The sequence below is a fragment of the Herpailurus yagouaroundi genome, unplaced genomic scaffold (assembly GCF_014898765.1).
Source record: "Herpailurus yagouaroundi ecotype Mexico unplaced genomic scaffold, PumYag 139, whole genome shotgun sequence".
Taxonomy (NCBI): Eukaryota; Metazoa; Chordata; class Mammalia; order Carnivora; family Felidae; genus Herpailurus; species Herpailurus yagouaroundi.
The window spans coordinates 67,850,380-67,875,082 of NW_024412394.1; the positions used below are offsets into that span (position 1 = coordinate 67,850,380).

General features: G+C 39.4%; 1 protein-coding gene across 4 annotated transcripts in view; it reads left to right on the forward strand.

Annotated features, from left to right (window-relative positions):
- The window catches only part of FIG4 (FIG4 phosphoinositide 5-phosphatase), a 131,497-nt gene that overhangs the window by 96,217 nt on the left and 10,577 nt on the right, over positions 1-24,703 (forward strand). Inside the window, exon 23 of one of the 4 annotated variants that reach the window (XM_040474364.1) lies at positions 13,698-14,106. The exons of the other annotated variants lie outside the window; for them this stretch is intronic. Coding sequence (XP_040330298.1) covers positions 13,698-13,704 — 7 coding nt within the window. The 3' untranslated portion in view covers positions 13,705-14,106. Of the gene's footprint in view, positions 1-13,697; positions 14,107-24,703 lie in introns of those variants that run through there. 4 annotated transcript variants of the gene reach the window in all.

Genomic DNA, 24,703 nt, shown 5'->3' on the forward strand with positions numbered 1-24,703 from the left:
TTGGGCAGGCTTTATTCTCAGGCTAAATTCTAAGGGAAAGATGGAGTTATTTGGCTGAAGAAGACAAAGAAGGCTTTGGGCAGAGGCTCAAGACCATGCACCACTTTTGGAGATCCAGACGTAATCCTATGTCTAATGCAAGGGAATTGTCACTGAGAGCCATAACACAGGTAGAGACAAAATTGGGTGGAGGTGCTAAGTGAAAGACAGTGACCCTGGTCCTATAAGCTTGTTTTAACCAGGGGAGTGATAGGCTTATATTTGCATTTTAGAAAGGTCACTCTGGAAGTAAGCCTGGAGAATGGATTGGAGGCAGGGAGGTAAACAGCGTATCTGTCAGAAACATCAGGGCAAGAAAATGCTTGGAGTGTGCTATTGACAGCTGAAATAAAGAAGAGGGATTATTTTGCAAAGGTGGAATCTATAGCACTTCGTAAAACTTGGTGTAGTGGATTGGGTGTGAGGAACATGTGAGAGGCTGGCACTTTCTGGTGTGGTTGACTAGATCTGGGTTGCCAGGATGTAGATACATGACATCCTTAAGTTTGGGGGCTAAGGTTGAATTCATGACAGTAATAGCACATACAAGATGATTTGTCTGGGATTCATGAGGTTTTAGATTACAGAGATTAGATAAATTTAAGTTTGGGGGTTTTATTGCTCTTGAGTTAAAAAGCAAGTTAAATTTCTTTCTCTAAAGGGATCCGAGTGAAATAGTTTATTATACATGCTTTTAAAATTTTCTGGAGACCCATGTTCGGTTTAGAGGGGGAAAATACTTCAATTCCTGACAGAGATGAAGAATTTATTATGGCTTTAAATGTATTTTTAGTCTGTAAAACACAGTCTAATTTTTTACATGAGCAAGCAGGTTAATCCTGGGGGAACAGTTTTGGATATCTGATATGGCCGTGTGAAGGTTATTACTCATTGGTTTTCTTAGCTCTGTATGCAGGAATCACATTTTGTAACTGCTTAACCTTTTGTTATTTTGTTATTTTACCAAATTATCAACAATTTTGTGTATGTAGGGTGAGTGGGATGGTTTTGGGCAGATAGAGTGATTACTGAGCCTTGTGCTATGTCACCACAGCTTCCTAACAGCTATTACTTTTGCACAACGAAAATGTGTGCCCAGGTGTGATGTGTTCATTGCCCTTGTCTTCTTTGATCATATATGAGAAGTCTTTTCAGTTAAGATACATTTTTGGTTGAAAGACAAAAAGTACTCTCAATTTTATATTTAACTGAAGCTGTACTGTCCTCTGTGTTACGCAGAACCCCTTGGTGCTTTTACACATGATTTAAAAAATGAAATACAAATCCCTTTAAGTCCTGATTGTGTTTAATATTCACCAACAGGCATCAATAGTCTTTTAATGATATATAAGTAACTTCCTTATTTATCATTTTATGTTATCACTCATTTTCCTTATGGTCTTATGAAGAAATTTGAGGAGTACTACTGTAGAAATCAGTTGCATTATGTTTTCATAATTAGAAGTCTGCTCATATTTTATAAACATCCTTCTGCCATTCCCTCCCAATTTAATGGGAATAGAAAGCCCTCAGTAAATAGAACCCAACGTGTGGTATTTTTAATCTAAAACCAATCTAGGGGGTGCCTGGCTGGCTCAGTTGGTAGATCATGCAATTCTTGGTCTTGGGGTTGTGAGTTTGAGCCCCATGTTGGGTGTAAAGATTGCTAAAATGAAATCTTAAAAAATAAATTTAAAAATAAAATAAAATTAAATAAATAAATACATAAATAAATAAATAAATAAAAAGACTGAGTTACTTGAGGGCAGGGCTTATCTGTTTTTGTATACCCAGGTTATTGGGGATACCTGATACATAGCAAGCATTAAATACATTATGAATGCATAATATTCAATATTTAATCATTTTACCTTTTTTAGTAATATCATGCAATAGTTAGGTGTGAGGGAGAAATACCGAGGTTAACCAATTGGAGAAAACGGCAAGACAAATGACAAATATTCTTAAGTTTTTATTTGACTGTATGCTTGACCCTTAAACAACATGGCGTTGGGGTGCCAACACCTCCTACCCTGCATAGTCAAAAAGCTGTGTTTAATTGTGGACTCTCCCAAAACTTAATTACTAATAGTCTACTGCTAACTGGAAGCCTTAGTAATAACATAAAGTCAAGCAACATATTTTTTATATGTTTTATATGTTATCTACTGAATTCTTACAATAAAGTAAGCTGGAGAGAAGAAATTATTAAGAAAATCATAAGGAAAAGAAAATACATTTACAGTATTATGTTTATAAAAAAAATAAAAACAAAAAACCCTGTCTGTAAGTGGATGTACACAATTCAAACCGATGTTGTTCAAGGGTCATCTGTAGTTTATTTTCAGGTTTAGATGTAGCAACTCAAACTTCCTGTCAGGTATCTCATCAATTTCTCAGTTGACAAATATTGCTATCCCTATTGGTTAACTTGTACCTTATGTTAGGACAAGCTAAAATAGGGCCATGATACTCCTTTTTCATTTTATTTCAATTCAGCTGTATTGAGATTTAATTGACATACAACATTGAGTAAGTTTAAGGTTTACAATATAATGATTTGATATATGTATCTATTATATAATGATTACCACAGTAAGGTTAGTTATCACACCTATCACCCCAGATGGTTGGGTGGGTGGGTGTGTGTGTGCATGTGTGGTGAGAATTTTAAAAAATTTATTCTTAGTAACTTTCAAATATACAATACAGTATATAACTGGAAGTTTGTAGCTTTTGATCACCTTTACCCACTTCCCTAGCCCCACCTTCTGCCTCTGGCAACCACCACTCTATTCTTGGTTTCAGTGAGTTCAGAGTTTTTAGATTCCACATGTAAGTGAGATCATGCAGTATTTGTCTTTTTCTGACTTATTTCACTTAGCATAATGCCCTCAGGGTTCATCCATGTTGTCACAAATGACAGAATTTCTTGTTTTTAATGGCCAAATAATATTCCATTACATACACACACTCTCACACACACACATTTCATAAATATATACATCTTGCATTTTCTTGTTTCATCCATTGATACCCATTTAGGTTGTCTCCATGTCTTGGCTATTGCAAATAATGCTACAGTGAACATAGGGGTGCAGATAACTCTCCAAGATAGTGATTTCCTTTCCTTTAGCTATATACCCAGAAGTGAAATTGCTGGATCATATGATATTGCTATTTTTAATTTTTTGAGGAACCTCCATACTGTTCTCCATAGTGGCTGTATCAATTTGCATTCCCATCAACAGTGTAAAAGGGTTCTCTTTTCTCCACATCTTAACAAACCCTTTTTATTTCTTTTTTTTTTTTTATAAAAGCTATTCTAATAGATATGAGGTGATATATCATTGTGGTTTTGATTTGCATTTCCCTGATGATCAGTGATATTGAGCACCCTTTCGTGTTCCTGTTGGCCACTTTGTATGTCTTCTTTGGAAAAATGTCTATTCAGGTCCCTTGCCCATTTTTAATTGGATTGTTTGGGGGTTTTGTTTGTTTTGCTTTTGCTTTTGTGTTGTATGAGTTCTTATATATATATTTTTTGGATTTTAATCCTTTGCCAGATGTGTGGTTTGCAAATATTTTCTTCCATTCTATAAGTTGCCTTTGCATTTTGTTGATCATTTCTTTTGCTGTACAGAAACTTTTTAGTTTGATGTAGTCCCACTTGTTTATTTTTGCTTTTGTTGCTTAGGCTTTTGGTGTCATATCCATAAAATCATTGCCAAGACCAGTGTCAAGGAAATTTTTTTCCTGTGTTTTTTTCTAGGAGTTTTATGGTTTCAGATCTTACATTTAAGTCTTTACTCCATTTTGAGTTGCTTTTTGTGTCCAGTGTAAAATAGGGGTCCAATTTCATTCTTTCACATGTAAATATCCACTTTTCCCAGCACCATTTATTGAAGAGACTGTCTTTCTTCACAAGTATTCTTGGCTCTATTGTCAAATATTAGTTGACTGTGTATGCATGAGTTTATTTCTGGGCTCTCAGTACGATTCTATTGGTCTATATCTTCTTATGCCAACATCATACTGTTTTGATTACTATGGCTTTGTACACAAGTTTGAAATCAAGAAGTGTGATGCCTTCAGTTTTGTCCTTCTTTCTCAGGATTGCTTTGGCTATTTGGGTCTCTTGTGGTTCCATGTGAATTTTAGGATTATTTGTTCTATTTCTGTAAAAAATGCTATTGGAATCTTGATAGGGATTATCTTAAATATATAGATTACTTTGGGTAGTCTGGACTTTTTTACAGCTCTAATTCTTGTAGTCCATGAACATGGGATATTTTTCCATTTGTTTATCATCAGTTTCTTTTTTCAATGTTTTACACTTTTCATTGTATACAATTCTTGGTTACGTTTATTCTTCTTGGTTACATGTAACGTTCTTGGTTACATTTATTCCTATGTATTTTATTGGTTTTGATGCTATTATAAATAGGATTGTTTTCTTCATTTCTTTTTCAGATAATTTGTTTTTAGTGTATAGGAATGCAACTGATTTTTGTATGTTGATGTTATATCCTGCAAATTTACTGAATGGATTTATTAGTTCAACAGTTTTTTGGTGGAGTCTTGTAGGATTTTCTATATATAAGATAATGTCATCCGTAAAAAGAGATAATTCTACTTCTTCCTTTCCTATTTGAATGCCTTTCCTCTCTTTTTGTTGCCTGGTTGCTCTGTCCAGGACTTCCAGTACTGTGTCAAATAGAAGTGGTGAAAATGGGCATCTTTGTCTTGTTTCTGATGTTAGAAGGAAAGCTTTCAACCTTTCACCATTGAGTTTGATGTTTGCTACGTACTTATCATAAATGACCATTATTATGTTCTTCTATACACAGTTTATTGAGAATTTATCATAAATGGATGCTGAATTTCATCAAATGCTTTTTTTTGCATCTATTATTCTATTAATGTAGTGCATCATGTTGATTGATTAGCATATGTTGAACCATGCATGCATCTCTGGGATGAATCCCACTTGATCATAGTGTATAATCCTTTTAATGTCCCAGTAAATCTGTTTGCTAGTATTTTGAGAATTTTCACACCTATATTCATTGGGGATACTGGCCTGTAGTTTCCTTTTCTTGTAGTGTCCTTATCTGTCTTTGATATCTGGGTAATGCTGGCCCCATAGAATGAGTTTGGGAGTGTTCCCTATTCTTCATTTTTTTTTTTTTTTTTTTTTTTTTTGGAACAGTTTGTGAAGGATTGGCTTTAATTCTTCAGTAGAATTCATCAGTAAAACCATCTGGTTCTGGGTTTTTCTTTGGGGGCAGGTTTTTTGTTACTGATTCAATCTCCTTACTCATTAGTAGTTTAAGATTTTCTGTTTCTTCATGATTCAGTCTTGGTTGGTTGTATGTCTCTAGGAAATTATCCAATTCTTCTAGGTTGTTCAGTTTGTTGGCATATAGTTATTCATAATGGTCTCTTAAAATTCTTTGTATTTCTGTGATAATAGTTGTAACATCTCCTCTTTCATTTATAATTTTATTGATTTGAGTCCTCTCCCTTTTTTTCTTGGTGAGTCTAGCTAAAGGTTTGTCTATTTTGTTTATCTTTTCAAAGAATCAGCCCTTGATTTTGTCTGTCTTTTCTATTATTTTCCTATTCTCTGTCTCATTTCTGCTTCAATGTTTATTATTTCCTTTCTTCTGCTAGTTTTGTGCTTATTTTGTTCTTCTTTTTATAACTCCTTGAGGTGTTAGGTTAGTTGTTTATATGAGCTCTTTCTTTTTTTCTTCATGAATGTATTTATCTCTGTGAACTTCCCTCTTAGAACTGGTTTTGCTGCATCCCGTAAGTTTTGGTATGTTGTGTTTCCATTCTTATTTGCCTCAACGTAGTATTTTTATTTCCATTCTGATTTCTTCTTTGATCCATTGGTTGCTCAGCAGTGTGTTAATTTACATGTCTTTGTGAATTTTCCACTTTTCCTCCTGTTATTGATGTTTCTAGTTTTATTCCATTGTGGTAGAAACAAAAAACAAAAAGAAAAAGATACTTGATAAAATTTCAGGCTTCTTGACTTTGTTGAGACTAATTTTACAGCCTAATTCGTGGTCTATCCTAAAAATGTTTTATTATATGATTGAGAAGAATGTTTACTCTGTCGCCGTTGGATGGAATGTTTCTATATGTGTCTGTTAGGTTCATTTGGTCTATAGTGTTTTTCAAATCTGCTATTTCTTTATTGATTCTCTGTGTAGATAATCTGTGTGTTGACACTGGGGTAGTAACTGCATTGCTGTTTATTTCTCTTTTTAGTTCTATCAGTATTTACTTTATATATCTAGGTGCTTTGATGTTGGGTGCATAAATATTTATAATTCTTATATCTTTGCAGTGGATTGACCCCCTTTTCAGTATATAATTACTTTCTTTATCTCTTTTGATAATTTTTAACTTAAAGTCTATTTTGTCTGATATAAGTATAACTACTCTGCTGCTTTTTCTGGTTACCAGTTACTTGAAATGTCTTTTTCCATCCCTTCACTGTCAGTCTGTGTGTGTCCGTAAAACAAATCCAGTTTCTTGTAGGCAGCATATCGTTGGGTCTTGTGTTTTATCCATTTAGCCACTCTATGTCTCTTGATTAGAAAATTTAATACAGTTATGTTTAAAGTAATTAATGATAGGTAAAGACTTAGTGTTGCTATTTTGTTCATTGCTTTCTGTTTTGTTGATTCGTTGTTCCTTATTTCCTCTCTTGCTATCTTCTTTTATGATTTGATGGCTTTTTGTAGTAGTAGTATGCTTTGACTTCTTTTGTGTGTCTACTGTAGTTTTTCCTTTGTGGTGAGCATGAGGCTTACATAAAATATATTTATAACATCCTATTTTAAACTAATAACAACTTCAATAGCATACAGAAACTGTACTTTTACCTATCTTCCTCTTACATTTTAGGTTACCAGTGTTACAGTTTACATCTTTTTATATTGTCTATCCAAAAATAAATTGTTATGTTTTTTAGATATATTTTTTTTAAACTTTAAACTAGAGTTGCAAATGAATTACACACTACCATTACAGTATTAAAGGATCTGACTTTGATTACATATTTACTATTACCATTGAATATTACACATTCATATGTTTTTGTAATGTTAATTAGCATCCTTTTATTTCCACTGCCCACTAAGCCCCTGGCCAGACAGGGTCATCAGCTCGGCTATGCAGATGAGCACAGCCACCACTTAGGATCTCTGCAGGGACGCAGCTGCAAAGAGAAATGTGGTCTGCCAAGACTGAGCCCTGGTTCCTATAAACCCTGCCTACCTTCTCAGTGGTCAAGCGCTGCAGATTTCCTGTGATCCCTGTGAGGCAAGATCCAAATGGGCCTCCTGGGAAGGGCCCTGCCACGCTGGGGGTGCTGGATGTCCACTTTGGGCTCTTTTCCCCCCAGTGTAGAAACCATATGCCCAGGGGACTCCTCTTTTTTTTTTTTTTTTTTTAATATATGAAATTTATTGTCAGATTGGTTTCCATACAACTCAGTGTTCATCTCAAAAGATGCCCTCTTCAATACCCATCACCTGCCCTCCCCCCCCCCCCCCCCATCAACCCTCAGTTTGTTCTCAGTTTTTAAGAGTCTCTTATGCTTTGGCTGTCTCCCAGGGGACTCCTCTTGGTATGGCATTGTGCTGTCCTGGGAAGGGGCAGTGTGGTCGGAGTGTAGCCACTCCTCTGAACCTTTGTAAGGTCATCCTTCTCAATCTTTGTTTTTCCAGGGGGTGCTTTAGCCTCATCCCTGGGTCCTGAGATTTTCACAGAGCTGTCTTGTCTATGGATATTTGCCAGTTGGCCTTGTGAAGGGGAGTGGTCAGGAATGATCTGTGGCACCATCATGATCCATACTTGCCTGATTTTCAGTTCCCTGCTGCTACCAAATTGCTGCAGCTCTTCAAAAGAATTCTTCAAAAGCATTCCTTCCCCATATGTAACTGGCTCTTAGAATCCCGTGATCAGCATGCGTAGAATAGAACCATGATTTCCTAATTTCCATTTGTCTGTTGTTTTCAAATACATGAAGCTCTAAAAGTTTTGCTTTGGTTTTATATTTAACTTACTCTTAGAGTCTTATGATTAAAAAAAAAATTACAGCAGTTTGATCTCAGTTGAAAAGAATGAAAATTTTTCCATTTTTAAAAATCCTCTCAAACCCACGTTCCATTAGCGTGTAAAAAAACCCTAAGATGGTTTACATCCATTAGTAAAGGGTCATGGTTTCTGCTCTGTATGTGTGATGTCACCAAAACACTAATTAAGCACCAAAGTACCTGAATAAAATGTATCCTGTCCTCTCCAGAAGTAAAAAGGGATCTTGACTTTCTTAACCATTTTGTTTTACTATGTATAATTGTGTTAGGAATTCATTACTTAATGTTAAAGTCAACCAGCACTGTACATCAAAGTAATACTTCTTTGAAAATAAAACTCTTTTAGGCTTTTTTCAAAAGAGAATTGCTAAATTAAGAGTTCCTTTATTATTCAGTTAGCAAATAGGAAAGTAAATTGACTACAGTTAATATGTTAGATACATTTATTTTTAACAATAGACTAGAGCTAGGAAAAACATTCTGATAATCTCAGAAGAGTCAATAAATGTTTAGCAGATAGCAAAAGAGCAAAATGTAATTTTCGGTATCTTTTTGGGAACTCTAAATAAAATTGCTAGCATACCTCAGCTATATTATGTGTTTGGTTCCAGACGACTGCAATAAAGCAGATATTGCAATGAAGTAATTCAAATGAATTTTTTGTTTCCCAGTGCATATAAAAGTTATGTTTATACTACAGTGTAGTGTGTAATAACATTATGTCAAAAAAACAATGTATAGACCTTCACTTAACAAATACTCTGTTGCTAAAAAATACTAACCTTTTAGCGAGTCATAATCTTTTTGCTGGTGGAGGGTCTTAACCTTGATGTTGAGGGCTGCTGACTGACTGTTCAGAGTGCTGGTTGCTGAAGGCTGGGGTGGCTGGGGCAGTTTCTTAAAATAAGACAACAATGAAGTTTTGCCGCATCTATGGACTCTTCCTCTCATGAATGATTTCTCTGTTGCATGCGATGCTGTTTGATAGCATTTTACCCACAATAGAACTTCTTTCAGAATTGGAGTCAAACCTCTCAAACCCTGCCACTGCTTTGTCAGCTAAGTTTGTGTCATCTTCTAAGTCCTTTGTTGTCATTTCAGCAATCTTCACAGCATCTTCACTAGGAGTAGTGGATTCCATCTCTGGAAACCACTTTCTTTGCTCCTCCATAGAAGCAATTCCTCATCTGCTCAAGTTTTCTCATGAGATTGCCGCAATTCACTCCCATCTTCAGGCTCTACTTCTAATTCTAGTTAGTTCTCTTGCTGTTTTCACCACTTCTGCAGTTACTTCCCCCACTGAGCCCCTCAGAGTCATCCTTGAGGGTTGGACTCAACTTCTTCCAAACTTTTGTTAATGTTGATACTGTGTTGTATCTCCATTGCAGCTAGCCTTTTAGAAATTTGTCAAGTTATGGTCGAATCAAAGGCAAATATTTATAATTATCTGGAACAATGATTAAAATACTCCTTCATTTTCTAACTACATATCTCTGTGAGGCCAGAGTTTCTTCATATACTTGAATCAAAACAACATGTCGTGACAGATTCAGCCAGAAGCATATTTGAGAATTCAGTTGTCTAATATTAAGACATTGAAGAGATTATGAACATGTCAAACATTACTTCTTTTGTCACTAATTTTCTTTTGTTTTGGGAAATGTAGTTATTTTTCATTAAAATACGTTATGCTAACATTTATTGGGTTTACTGTGGTTACTTTTAAATGAATAAATATTTTTTAATTTCTTAGTTTTAATTTCTCGTATGGTAAATATCAGTAGATGCAGCCCATATAAAGCAAAGCTTCTTGGGGTCCTCGGTAATGGTTTTAAGAGCGTAAAGGGGTCCTGCGATTAAAAAGATTGAGACCTTAATGTCATAGAATATTTGAGCATTTGTGTTAGTAGGCAGCATGGAGGCAACCAAAGCATTACTACATTATGGCCTTGCTCAGTCCTCGCCAGCAGAGTGATGTCCCTGACTAGTTGAAGAAATGTTTATTTTCTGTGGGTTTTTTTTTTTTTTTTTTTTTTTTTTTTTTTTTTTTTATCGTTTAAGAAATCAAGAAAGCGAATATTTTCATTTTCAAGGTTTCTATCAAAAATGATTTGAACTTCGGGGCACCTCGGTGGCTCAGTCGATTAAGCTTCTGACTGCTCTCACTGTTCCTGGGTTCGAGCCCCATGTCGGGCTCTGTGCTGACAGCTCAGGGCCTGGAGCCTGTTTCGGATTCTGTGTCTCCCTGTCTGTCTGTCCCTTCCCCGCTTGCACTCTGTCACTCTCTCTCAAAAACAAATAAATATTTTTAAAAACTTTTTTTAAGTGATTCAAACTTCTTAGGATACTTTCAGCTCCAAATAACAGCATATCTGACTCAGCTGGTTTAAATGATAAGTTATAATTTCACCTCACTGAAAGATTGCAGATAGGGCAGGCTCCAGAGTTGTTGGTTGGGGAGCTTCATAAGATCCTGAACCAGTTTCTTTCCATCTCTCTGTGCTCCCATCCTCAGTGAAGCCTCATCCTCAGACTGGCAGCAAGATGGCTACAGCAAACAGGTCCACCTTCAGACGTGATAGTGCCAGAGGGAGAAGAGCGACATCTTCCCTATGTCTCCTCCTTAGAGGCAGGGGGTCCCAGGACTCCTTAGCAGACTTCTGATGCCTCAATGGCCAGGATGGGGTCACATCCAGTCCTTAACTGTGTCCCTGCCAAGGATTATGGGCTTACTGTGACTGGCTTAAAAATAATCATTTTGTGGGACCCAGATATGAGGAAATCATCCACAGTGATTTGGTTATTAAAAACAAAACAAAAAGTCCTGTGTGCCTATTCAGTTAACTGGAAATTCATTTGTACAGCTAGCTGCCCAGTAAGAGAGGCAGCATGAATCTTTAGCAAGTGTCCGGAGCCCAAGACCCAGAAGCACTGTGGTCTGGTCCTGCATGTGGCACTGGTCGGCTCTGACTCCCCTACGGCCATACTTCCTTGTCTGTAAAAGGAGGGCTCAGACTACAGCTCTAGTTCTGAGACCCTCTGGTTCACTGGTTTCTTCATTCACTCTCACTCTTTCATTCAATAGTATTTATAGAGTGCTTACTCCCTTATGAAAGTCACAGGGAAGGGTACAGATACACACTATGATGCTGCCCGTTTAACCACAACCATCTGTTCTTCCTCCTGTGCTACATAACACACCGAAAGCCCAAAGGGGAGTAAGATCCAAACTGGTTTTTCCCTCATAGAATAAATTGTTTAATTCCCTTGGCAAAGAGCCCTTGCCACGAGGCTCATTAACGAATAGTGACATCACAAGAGTTCTCTCTCACCTTCTTAAAATGTAAAATTTTTCCAGAGATGAGACCATAGAGCCACAATTCTGTTCTGACCAAGATGGGTCTTTGTCTCGGAGAAGATGTTCCTGGGCCTGGCTGGCTGTGACTGCCGCGGTTCCCTCAGCACCGGGAAGGCTGTGATGCGGAGAAGCAGGCTGTTAAGACAACAGAAGGACAGTCATGAGAAATGAGGCCGTGTTCTCTGAATACTCAAGGGCACTCTCACGTTTGATTTTTCAGATAAGATGTCAGAAAGGTTTTGCTGTTTTAAAACCAAGTTGCTCAAATTTTGCAGGCCTTTCTCAGGTGCTGTGTTGGTTCATTTTTCATGTCACATAAAGTGTTATCTCGGAGAGGAGAAGTAGGACTCATGTGGTCCCTCCCTCAAGTAATATTTGAGTCACTGTCAGGTGAAGCAGGGCTTTTTTAAGTTGCTTTAGGGACCAACATAAGTGAAACAGAGAGGGAGGAAGATTTAGGGTCACTGAAGAGAAAATCCTTCCAACACATAGTGCTGTCAGCAAAGACATGTAAACATTCCATTATGGAAAATCGTGAGTTCTCCCATTACTGAGAGTACCCAAGCAGAGGCTGGATATACCCTCTGTCAGCAGTGTTGTGAAGAGGTTCTTCATTTGATCTGAGTGTGGACACGATGATTTGGAAGGAAGGTCATCTCTTAAATTCTGTAATTGTTACCATAGCCGTGAGACATCTGATGGCTTGAAATCGTTAGCAGTTTGAAACAGAAAGCAGGGGATTCATTTACTCACCAAGTATTTATGAAGCATCTACCATGTGTCAGGCACTGTTCTAGACACTGGAGACACAGTAAAGAACAAGACTGACAAGACACTCGGGGCACTTGTGTTCTAGGGGAGGCAGACAAGCGCTGAATTAATACGAGAATAAAGAAGACCATTTCCTATTAAGATACGTGCTCTGAGGAACACACAGGGTGATGGGAGAGAAGGATTGGGGCAGGTAAGGGTGGGAATCTGTTTTAAATTAGGTTTTGAGGCAAAGTCTCTTTGAGAAGTTACCATGTGAGCTAAGACAGAAGGCAGAGGAGGCGTCTGCCCTGAGATGACTGGGGAAGAGCGTTTGAAGCAGAGACCTGCCTGGAAGAGCAGGATGGGAACAAGCTTGGCAGGTTTGAGAAGCGAGCAGAAGGCTGAGTGAGAGGCCCAGAGGGACGCATGTGGGGTGGAGTGGGCCTGGGTAGGGGCCAGATCTCACAGGACCTCCCCCAGGAGCTTAGCGTTACCCTATCCAGTGGGAAGCCCCTGCAGGGCTTTCGGTTGAATGGCATGCTCCGGTTCATGTCTGTAGAAGATGACTGTGCATACTTTCTGGGGGGTGAATCGTAGGGGGCAAGGATGCAAGCAAAGAGGAGAAAAGGAAACTCCAGAGAAATGTGGTTTCACAGAAGCCAAGAGAAGAAAATGTCTCAAGAAGGAAAGAGTGGGCAGTAGTGTTGAAGACTGAGAAGTCAGCAGGAAAGTACCTGATGGCTTTGATGAACAACTGTTTATGGGTGGCAGCTTTATAAACCCATTTAGAGTGAGTTTAGGGGAAAATGGGGAGTAAGAGGACACGGGGAATAGAACCCATTCTTTCAGAAAATGCTGGAAAAGAGTGCAAAGAATAGGAACGTATCCGGAGGGAAATAGGAAATCAAGGGACTGTTTCTAAGGTCAGGTTTTTCCAGCAACTTCTTTGTGCTGAGGGAAGGGCATCGACAGAGAGGCAGATGTTAGGGATGCTAGACAAGGAGTGGGCTGTTGCAGAAGAGAGATCCTCGAAAGGACGCTGTGAATTGTTTTATGAAATTGAATTATTGAATTTCCATAATTGAATTATGGAAATGCATAATTTCATTATCTTTGATATTGATTAGTTTATTGTGATATTCTTGTGTTAGGTTGAACCATATGAAATTACCAGCATTCACACATTTTTGACCTACAAAAGCAGCACCATTATATAATTCTACCTACAGCAGAATTAGGATTTTCTCCCTTAGACACTTGAATTTCTGTCATTGGTTTTTATAATTCATGTACATTTTTAATGTGGAAACAACCTCAAACTTACCTAAAAGTTGCAATTAAAGAAGAACATCCTCTCTTCCCAAACCATTTGAAAGTAAGTTTCAGACCTGATGTTCTCTCTCTCTCTGTCTCTCTCTCTCTCTCTCTAGCATTTGAGTGGGTATTTCCTGGAAATAAGAAGAACATTCTCCATCAAAATCACAATGCAATCTAGTAAAATCAGGAAATCAACATCAGTGCATTGCTACCAACGAATCCTCTAACCTCATTCAGGTTTTTGCCATTTGTCCCAATAACGTCCTTAATCACAAAAGGGTCTAGTTCAGTGCCGCCCATTGTATTTAGTTGTCACTTTAATCTCTCCTGCTCTGGAACAGTTCCCTATTCTTCCTTGATTTTCATCTCCTTGCCCATGGATTTGGGTCTGTCATGATGATCTTCAGATTATGAGCCTTCAGCAGTGTGGTAGCCAGCCTTCAAATTGGGCCCCACCTCCTGTTATTCCCACCCTCATGCAGTCTCCTCCCACGTGATACCACAGTTGATCTTTGTGACCCAGAGCTTATAGTAGAAGTGAATAAATTATGAAGTGATCCTGTTGCATCACTTGCTCTGTGGGAAGCCAGCTTCCATGTCATGAGCAGTTCTATGGATAGGCCAGCATGTCAACTGAAGCACCTAGCCAACAGCCAGTGAGAAACCGAGGACTGCCAACAATGTTGAATGAGCTTGGAAGTGGATTCTCCAGCCCTAGTTAAACCTTGGGTTGACTGTCATCTTGGATGACTACTTCACTTCAATCTTGTTCAAGACCTTAAACCAGAATCACCTAATTAAGCCACTCCCAGATCCCTGACCCCCAGAAACTGTGACATAGTGGATGTTTGTTGGCTTAAGGTACAAAATGAATATACACAGGAAGTGATGGTGGGTTCTTTCCATTGCATCCTAACAGATGGCACACAATTTCAATTTGTCCCATTACTGATGATCTTTAGTTCCATCCCTTGGTTAAAAGAGGTATCTTTTGGACTTCTCCCCTGTGAAGTTGCTCTTTTTCCTTTTAATTGATGAATATATTTGTGGAAGATACTTTCAAAGTATGTACACTTCCCATTCTTTATCAAACTTACAATACAACTTTTTCAGTTATTTCTCTCAGTGTGAGATTGCAGCTTCCTAGTTTATTCATTGGGGAATAATCTGTTACACTCATTATTTATTTTGATGCTCAAGTTGTCCCAAATTTCACCTGAGCCCCTTCAACCTGGCTCCTGTGTTCTTTTGACATGTCCTCATCATTCTTTGAACACTTCCCTTGATTTTGGGCACAAAATGTTCTAAGCTCATCATGTTCTTTGCCTGCCCCAGCCCTGAAAGCAGTCATTTCTCCAAGGATCCCTGGTTCTTTTTAGTGGAAAATGGTATTAAAGCCAAGGTCTGGGCACTAAGTGTGTCTGTTGCTGGTGGGGGTGTTGCTGCTCCCAGGCCCACTCAAAAGACATGCACACATTTACCTATGTATCTATGTAAATATGTATAGACATATATGTATAAATACAGACTGCACAAATATACATATGTGCATATATAAGCATATAGTACATATGTTTTTATGTATTAATCCAAATGCATATATTTGTAAATATAGTAAATTTAAATATACATATATTTAAATCTGTAAGTTCATACTGATATCTCTAATCGTAGGGTATCCAGGGTTTCTATCTTTCTTCTCCCTTTCCATGTTAGTGACTTCTTTCTTCAGTAGTGAGAAACTTTGCTTTTGTTACCCTTATTATATTTACTTATTTGATTAATCCCCTGATATCAGCCTTCCATCACCATTGCATTGCACCCCTCTCCCCACATGGATGCCCTCCATTCAGGCTCTGACTTCCATCTCAGAGGCACCCACCTTCATGAATACCCTCCTCATCCCCTTGGGCCCCCGGCCACCCCTCCACGTGGATACCCACACCTGCCTCTCCCTGCCCAGGCCCTGACATACTACCTCAGGCTGCCCCTGCACATGGATGCCCTCCTCACCCACTCAGGCCTTAACTTCCCTCTGTCTGTCCTCTGTAGGGACTTACCCTGCTTGGGCTCTGATTACCCTCTCCAAGCTGTCCCTCCCAGTGTGGGTGCCCTCTTTATGCCGCATGGGTTCAGACACCCCCCAGGCTGTTACAGGCTGCCTCTTCTTGCTCTGCCCCCTCTAATGGCTGTAAGGCTGACTTGTTCAACAGGGGAGGAAGGGGAAGAGCGGGGCTTTATGATTTTATAAAAGATGTCAGCTGAAAGGGCCATTCTGTTCTCCCACAGCTGAATTGTGAATTTCTTCTGTAGTAGTGGGTTCTAAATTTCTGATGACACCAGAATATCTTGGGGAACTTGTTGAAATACAAATCCCCAAGAAAACAAAAGACAACAATCAAAACAGGGAGCAACCAAAATGTCCCTAGAAAATGGTTAAATGACTATAGGGAGGCATTGGACTTTTAGTTACTCTTTAAATTTTCTGCATACATACTCCTATTTACATTAATAATACTAACAGACTATGGGCCATGCTTTATAATTTTGTATATTAAAAACATAATTAGCACTATTATTATTTTTAAAAGATAAAAATTTCAGAATTTAAGACCCTGTTGGTAGAGATTCTGAGTCAGTACAACTGGGCTATGGCCTGAAAATCTATACTTTATGTAAAGTTCTCCATCTGAATGTAGTGATCAGCCAGGTTGGGGGGGCCCCTGCTCCAGAGGAGTTCTCTCAGGAACTGTCTAAATATCCACTGGGCAGGTGCACCCAACACTCTGTCACAGATGAATATTGACAGAGGTGAAGCCATAAGCCTGAGTCTTTCTAAAAACTCAGGACTGTTAGGTTTTCTTTTGAAGACTCATGATCCTACTGATACCTCCTTCCAAAACAACTCTGAAAAGATGTAGGTTAAGTATTCTTCAAAACTATCAAGGTCTGCGGTGCCTGGGTGTCTCAGGTTAAGTGTCCAACTCTTGACTTTGGTTCAGGTCATGATCTCAGGATTTGTGAGATCAATCCCCACCTCTGTGCTGATAGCACGGACCCTGCTTAGGATTCTCTCTCTCCCTCTCCCTCTACCTCTCCCTCTGCCCCCCTCTCTCTCTCTTTCTCTCTCTCAAAACAAATAAACTTAAAAAAAATTAAAAACTCTTAAGGTCATCAAAGACAAGGAAAATCAACTGTCACTGCCACGAAGAACCTAAGGTAACATGACACCTAAATGTAATGTATCTTGAAAGGGACCCTAGAATAGAAAAAAGACATCAAGTAGAAACTAAGTATGGACTTTTAGTTAATAATAATGTGTCAAGATCAGTTCATTAATTGCAATAGATGTACCATACTAATGGAAGATGTTAATAGTAGGGGAAACTGGGTGTGGCTATGTTGGAACTCTTTGTATTCTGCACAATCATTGTACAAATTTGAAGAGGTTCTAAAATTAAAATTTTATTAGAGGAATGCCTTGGTGGCTTAGTTTGTTGAGCATCTAACTCTTGATTTCGGCTCAGGTCATATTCTCACGTTCCGTGGGGTTGGGCCCTGCATTGGGCTCTGCGCTGACAACATGGAGCCTGCTTAGGATTCTCTCTTCCTCTTTCTGCCCCTTCCCTGCTCACCAGCATGAGCGCTCTCTCTCTCTCAAAATAAATAAGCTCTAAAAAAAAGGTTTATTGAGAAAAGATGCAGGATAAAAGAGATGTAACAATATGACATAGCAAACTCATTGATAGCATTTTGTAAATAGAAAAGGTAAAAATATCTGAGTGGGCGTGAAGAATAGAAGTTTGGTGTCATCACCTCTGTGAGGGAGAAAAAACACACGACCATTACTGTAACCCATTGGTCTGAGTTTCCAGGAGGGACCGGCCACTGCTGCTGCTCTTCTAGGAAACTTGAGGACAGAAGGGACAGATTGCTCTCAGAGGTCACTGTGTAGGGTCAGATAGATGACTAGCTGCTCCAGAGTCTACACAGGCCGCACAAGGGAAAGGATGACTCTGGGAGGTGCAGCTACACTCTTTGCCCTTTGAGAACAGCTGTTATGTTCTTAATGCGCGACCTGTCCCTTGTTAGCACAACAGCCTTAGTGCTGTGCAGGATAACCAGTCCCTGTTGCCTGTGGCTCAAAGCCAAGTGTCCTTTCATTATACAACTGAAACGTTCAAGTTGTAGCCTGCAAAAACAATGCAGTCAAATACCGCCAGCCGCTCTTCCGATGTCTGAAACAGAGAAAAACTGCACTTCTTTTTATACTAAGATAGATAATATGCCCTACAAACAGGAGGGAAGCCATGCAGTTTATAAATTGCATCCTAAATTGGAAGCATCTTACCTATGTTAGGTCTGAAAATCATCCCGCTTCACTTCTCTAAACCCAAAAGTTCTTTGAAAAACACAAATGACATTTTTGTTTTATAGTTCCCAGAGAGAATGTATAGTGTCGTTCTGCCAGACCTCGGCCAATAAGAATATCGATGGCTGTGGCCGAAACATGAAAAGGACCACCATTGCCCCTCGCATATGTGCTTGTGGTAGACTGTCGCTTCTGTCTCCTCTGGTGGCAAACACACATGCCCAACTATGTCCAACTGCTGGAAGCATCCCCTTCCTGCTAGGCCCTTCCAGGAATAGGGGTCACCTGGGAAGCCTGGCTGCCCGCCCCTTGGTAAAGCGAGAGAGAGCAGAGCCACATGTGCTTTGCTCATTGGCTGGCTATGTTGGTCAGAGTTCAGGTGCAGAAAACATGATCCATTTTAGGTAGATTAAACACAGAGTGATTCATTATAGGATTTTAAGTGACTTTCAGAATCACTGGAGGGCTGAAGAAGAAAACTCTAGGCACAGCTTTTAGGAACAACTCCCCAAACCATATGGCAAACCCTCAGAATGGCTTCCACATTTGCCTTGATCGGGAAACTATCCCAAGTAGCTGCTGGGTGCAAAACCAGCCTCTTCAGCTCTAATTAGGAAGCCATCATTGCTGTGGCCAGTCTGCAGAACCGATACCTTATGTCTTGTTTCCTTCCATATGGCCCCATTCTAAATCAAAGCCTCCTGTGAGTACAAGGTGGTGGGTAGAACCTAAATCACATTTTGAACCTGAACTGCAAGGGACTATGGGATTTTTCCCCCCTGCTTTTCAGCCCCTGCACACTAGAAGGGGGTTTCAGGTAGATACTGGGGAATCTAAATGCTGTTATCTGCCACAGTCTGTCCCTGTAGCCACCCATGGATCCATGCATACTCCTCTGCTATCAGCAGAACCCACTCCCTCCCCCACAAGTTACTGCATCTCATTCAAAGCCCAGGATCTCTGGGTTTTGTGCAGCTGTCTTCATCAGGTCCAGATAGGGCTTCTGTAATCTACTGACCTATAAACAAAAAGACTACCTGTCTGTCCCAATATACAGTGCTTGCAAAGGAAAATAAAAAAACCCTCATTTAGAAAGGGAGAGCATAGGAAATGTCATTTTTGCATTAGCAGTCATCACTCCCATCAGGCAAGAATGGTGAAGGCTCCCGGCTCAGGAAGCAGAGTGAGGTCCTTGGGCAGCCCTCTGGAAGGAATGTCTTGCCCTTTAAGCCCCATGACCCAAATCCAGCTGGGATACTAGCCGTCTCCCATCCACTGCAATGAAGTGTAGCTGCTAGGCGGTGGTTTTTGATTGTCCTAACTCTGCTGGAACTACTGCTGCTATATAGGCACCGCCTAGGGAGCCAGCTGCAGATGAATCACAAGATTAAGGGTTCTGCCACCTTCTGCCGACTCCCCCCGAGTCTCTGCGTTGCTGAATAGCCTCCATATCTGGACGTCTGCAGCATACAGCTGTCTCGGAGGAGACCGCATCTTGATGGAGTAGATGCGGGCATCGAGCAGGAGTATACTTTCCCCCAGAGCAGCCCTGGGTGTCGTGTCAGTGTCCACTTCAGCAGCAAGGACAGGATGGCCACGCAGGCAAGGACATACAAGATTTAGGGATCAGCCTCAGGGATAGATGAAAAATATTCTTTTTAAGATAACTATGCCAAGTTGGTTCCAGGAAGAAGAGAGCAACAACATAGCTTTAAATTCTCTGAATCCTCACAGAAAACAGAACAACTAGGTAGCAAGACCAAATATCTGTACGCATTTACCTCAAAACTATGTGATAAGGTGTCTCCAGAAATCCCTAAGTCTAATAAGCAGGTGGTGGAGGTAACCCACCAACAGCCACCAGACCTGCATTATGTCAGCGTTTGTACAAGAGGCAGAAGTGGGGAGGGAACAGCAGGGTATCTGACACACCGGAATAGCCAACAGGAATGCACTGGAGATGACTGCAGGCCCGTTTGAGCACAGCCGCTGAGAGCGGGATGTTTTACCCAGTTCAGTACTAGCTGAGTGCGGGGGCTCCTGGGTGGGTTCTGAAGGGAGCTGGGGCAGTCTGGGCTACGTAAACCCTTGAAACCAAACAGCCAAAGCTCCCTTCCAGGGCAGGGGACCCATCTGACTCTCCATGGACTCAAAATTGAGCAGGACCATGACAGACATGAAGGGAAGAGAGGAGGAGAGAAAGGAGAGAGGTGCAGGAGATCTCAGAAAGCAGTCTGCCGCGGTTTTAAATCCCTCACAAAGACAACCAAAGAAGTTCGGTCAAGTCAATCAACCTCTCGTGAACCACACCTTCTAAAGGTTCAGGAAAACGAATTTTGTATAATGAGTATCAGAAAGGTATCAACATCCAATCCCATATGAAGTTACGAGGAGAACAGAAGAACACAGAGCAGGGATGTTTCCCTGCAGACCTTGCAGGAAGATGTCAGGAAAAGAGATTAAAACTGAAGCCTGCTATTTCAAAATGAGTTTAAAGTACAAAACTTAAAAACTCAAAAAGAAATGAAGAAAAACAGGGGCGCCTGGGTGGCTCAGTCAGTTAAGTGTCTTTAGCTCAGGTCATGATCTCGTGTTTCGTGAGTTCAAGCCCCATGTCGGGCTCTGTGCTGACAGGTCAGAGCCTGGAACCTGCTTGGGATTCTGTGTCTCCCTCTCTCTCTGACCCTCTCCCACTCGTACTCTGTCTCTCTCTCTCTCTAAAAAATGAATAAACATTAAAAAAAATTTTTTTAAAGAAATGAAGAAACACAAAGATTTAAGAGAAAGTGTCTATACTGGCAACAGGCAAAGATTTAACATGGATAATAGGAGTCCTGAAGAAGAAAAATAAAGCAAGAGAGCAGAAAAAAAATACTACAACTGTAATGGCAAAAAAGAAAAAACCTTCTGAAATAAATAACTACTTAAAACTATATATTGAGAGAGCACACCATATACATGAGAATAGTAACGCAGAATGATACAATATAGTAAGTTAAACTAGACTTTATTTTTTTTTAAGTATGAAATTTATTGTCAAATTGGTTTCCATACAACACCCAGTGCTCATCCCAACAGGTGCCCTCCTTAATACCCATCACCCACCCTCCCCTCCCTCCCACCCCCCATCAACCCTCAGTTTGTTCTCAGTTTTTAAGAGTCTCTTATACTTTTGCTCCCTCCCTCTCTAACGTCTTTTTTTTTCTTCCCCTCCCCCATGGGTTTCTGTTAAGTTTCTCAGGATCCACATAAGAGTGAAAACATATGGTATCTGTCTTTCTAAGTATGGCTTATTTCACTTAGCATCACACTCTCCAGTTCCATCCATGTTGCTACAAAGGGCCATATTTCATTCTTTCTCATTGTCACGTAGTATTCCATTGTGTATATAAACCACAATTTCTTTATCCATTCGTCAGTTGATGGATATTTAGGCTCTTTCCATAATTTGGCTATTGTTGAAAGTGCTGCTATAAATATTGGGGTACAAGTGCCCCTATGCATCAGCAGTCCTATATACCTTGGGTAAATTCCTAGCAGTGCTATTGCTGGGTCATAAGGTAGATCTATTTTTAATTTTTTGAGGAACCTCCACACTGTTTTCCAGAGCAGCTGCACCAGTTTGCATTCCCACCAACAGTGCAAGAGGGTTCCCGTTTCTCCACATCCTCTCCAGCATCTATAGTCTCCTGATTTGTTCATTTTAGCCACTCTGACTGGGATATCTGAGTGTGGTTTTGATTTTAAACTAGACTTTAAAGGGGGAAAAAAAAACCTTTAGACATCTAAATAAAAGGGAAGACTTCTAAGGGAAAGAAAATTAGATTGTCCTCACACTTTTTAGATGCAACACTTTATGTCAAAAAAATGGAGTAATATATTTAGGATTCTCAAGGAAAAAAATGTGAACTGAGACTATTATTTTGAAATCTCTTAAGTATAAAAGCAGAGACAAAGTGTTATCAACAAGTAAGAACTTGCTGTATGTACACATACAATGTTCCAGTAACAAGAAGAACCTCTAGTGCCCACTTTGTGGTCTTGAAATACCAGTTCATCACTAACAGGAACCAGGGCTCTGGGAGAAGTAGCTGATTCCAGGTCAGTGTACAAAAGGAATCTGGAACATGTTTGTCAATCCAGATAGCAAGAAAGCTATTAAAGATTACTGGGGTCATATCAAGAGGACGCAGGAGTGAACTTGAAGAGGCTCCCACTGGATAAAGATAGGATCATTTGAACTTCAATAATAATAATAATTGCAGTGGAATGGAACTCATCAAATATGTTTAAACTCATGAGTTTATAATTTTTTTTTTTTTAATTCTGGTCACTTTGGAAGGATTATAGGGAACCATCATTATCTGGAAAACTAGAAAATAAAGGGAAAGAAGCATGTGACACTCTGAATCTTATGAATGGTACCACTGGATAACAAAATAAGAGGTGAGGGAAAGCATCCTTTAAAAAAAAAAAAACCAGTGTTAAATGAAAAAGAAATAGGATAATTAGCATCGGCAATCTCCAGTGAATTAACAGATGTAAGCATTTAGCATTATTGGCTGTTAACATGAAAAACGATAAACAACTAGACACTATGGGCCTCCTGATGAAACAACTCACCCACCTCCTATAGTCTTGCCAAAGCAGATTCTCACCAGGCTTCTAGATGCAGTTGCTGACTTGCAGGAAATACAAAGGACAGAGGAACATTTTGAACTGCATTATGAATATGCAGTCAGCAAAATCCAGGCTGAGAGAATCCACAACCTGGATCCTTCAGCTAATTAATTGTTAGGAAAAGAAAGAGAATCTGTAGTTTAAAAATCATATCCCACTTTTGAAAACAGGCAAGATTAAACTATAGCCTAAGGCTGCCCACGTGAATGAAAAAGTCGTTTTTAAAAGTGCAAAGAAGTGAGTAGTATAGAAGTCAGGGCAGTGGCTGCTATGGTTGTGATAGGAATGGGGCACGTGGAAGGAGCCCAGCTGCTGGAATTTCTGTTCCTTGACCTGGTGGTGTTCACCTTATAATATTGCTGTGTGTTTGTTTTGTGCAGTTTCCTGTATCTGTGTTTTATTTTACAATAAAAAGGTGAAATGCATTGATAATTCTGAAGCACAGTAGTTTGTCCATGGTAAATATTAGGGAAACATTGTTATTTTTTTATATTTAATTGACATTAATATATGGCAGTGATATAATGTAACCAAAAACTTTACCCTGACAAGCTTGTAAACAGCCTCTAAGGCCTTTATGTGTATTTCATTGATTTCTTTATATATAACAGTGTAAAAAGTCACACTTTAAGAGCAAGATGTTCCAACTGTATCTAAGAAGTAGTGTTTCGATATGTTGTCTAGATTTATTGGCTCCATTACCCCAACCACTCAGCAGCAATACTTTTGTTCCAGTATCTACACATTGTAAATGTCCACTGAATGGACGGTAAAAATGAGTTCACATGGACTCATTTGAAGTACAAAACTTTGGATGGCGAGTAACTCGCTCTGCGAGTGTCGCACAAGATGAGCAAATATTTCTAATACATTTCTAAACGAGTGGTGTCTTGCAATACGAGTAGTACATGACACTGAACGTAACACGATCACAACTGAGCCAGTGGTTCTTGACATTCACTTTGATATCCAGGTGCTTTGGATTACAAGCATGTTTCCAGAATGAATTATGCTCACAAACCGAGGTTTTACTGTATGTCATTTTATGGGGAGGGCCGAAATGTATGAATTGCCCTTTCCTCAGCATTATGTTTAAAGAAGATAGATAGATAGATAGATAGATAGATAGATAGATAGATAGATAGTGTATATAAGCATAAATATATATTGTATATAAGTATTTTATCTATATATGTAGTGTGTCTGTGTATAAACATGCATTTGCTATTTTTTCATCTAGTGATCTGATGAGAAATGATAAATGGTTTAGCAGCCTTAGACATTACACATGCATAACTTCCTTGAGCTACGTTAAGGTCATTGTGTTCTATAATTGTTCTGTGTTGTGGTTGCCTAAGCTTAGGCATAAAATCCTTCACTTTTGTGACACTGCAGTGCCCTTCTGGTTGGCCTGTCATTGTCATGGCTCCCTGACAGATTGAAGGCAGATGAGTGTCTGGGAAACACACAGTAACAGTTTTACTGTCCTCGTGCTCTCTCCATTACCAAAATGCCACCTCCTTCTCTCCAATCACAACCTTAGTCTGCTCTGTGGAGTTGAGGTTCCTTATCGCTGAGCCTTTGAAGGGCCTCATTTATGGACAGCAGCCGGCATCTCTGGTTTGTGAGGTGGATATGTTCTATGTTCCGCCATCACAGATTATATTCTTCACTTCCTTCTCATCGCCCCTATTGCTTCTTCTATGGTGGGTTGTTCAGAGACTGGCATTATTGTCAACTTCTCTTGAAGGAATTTTAACCTGCCTGTGAGATTTCTAACCTCCCTTTCAGTGTTTCTGCTAAAGGACAGTCCAATCATCTTGTCATAATAGCAGCTATTAAAAGGATTTGGAAATGTTTGTACATAAAGAAATCAGATTTGTTCACTATTATGTGTCATGTTCATTAGCTGTCAATGGCATAGGCTGAAATGATTGGACTTTGTTAGGGATCATGTGTTAGAGTCATAGCATTTTGTGTGTTAATATAGACTTGCTGTCTTTTAGTAGGAATAAAAAGGAAATTAAGTTTTCTTTACCTTGATAATGGTTAGAATGTCACCAGCAG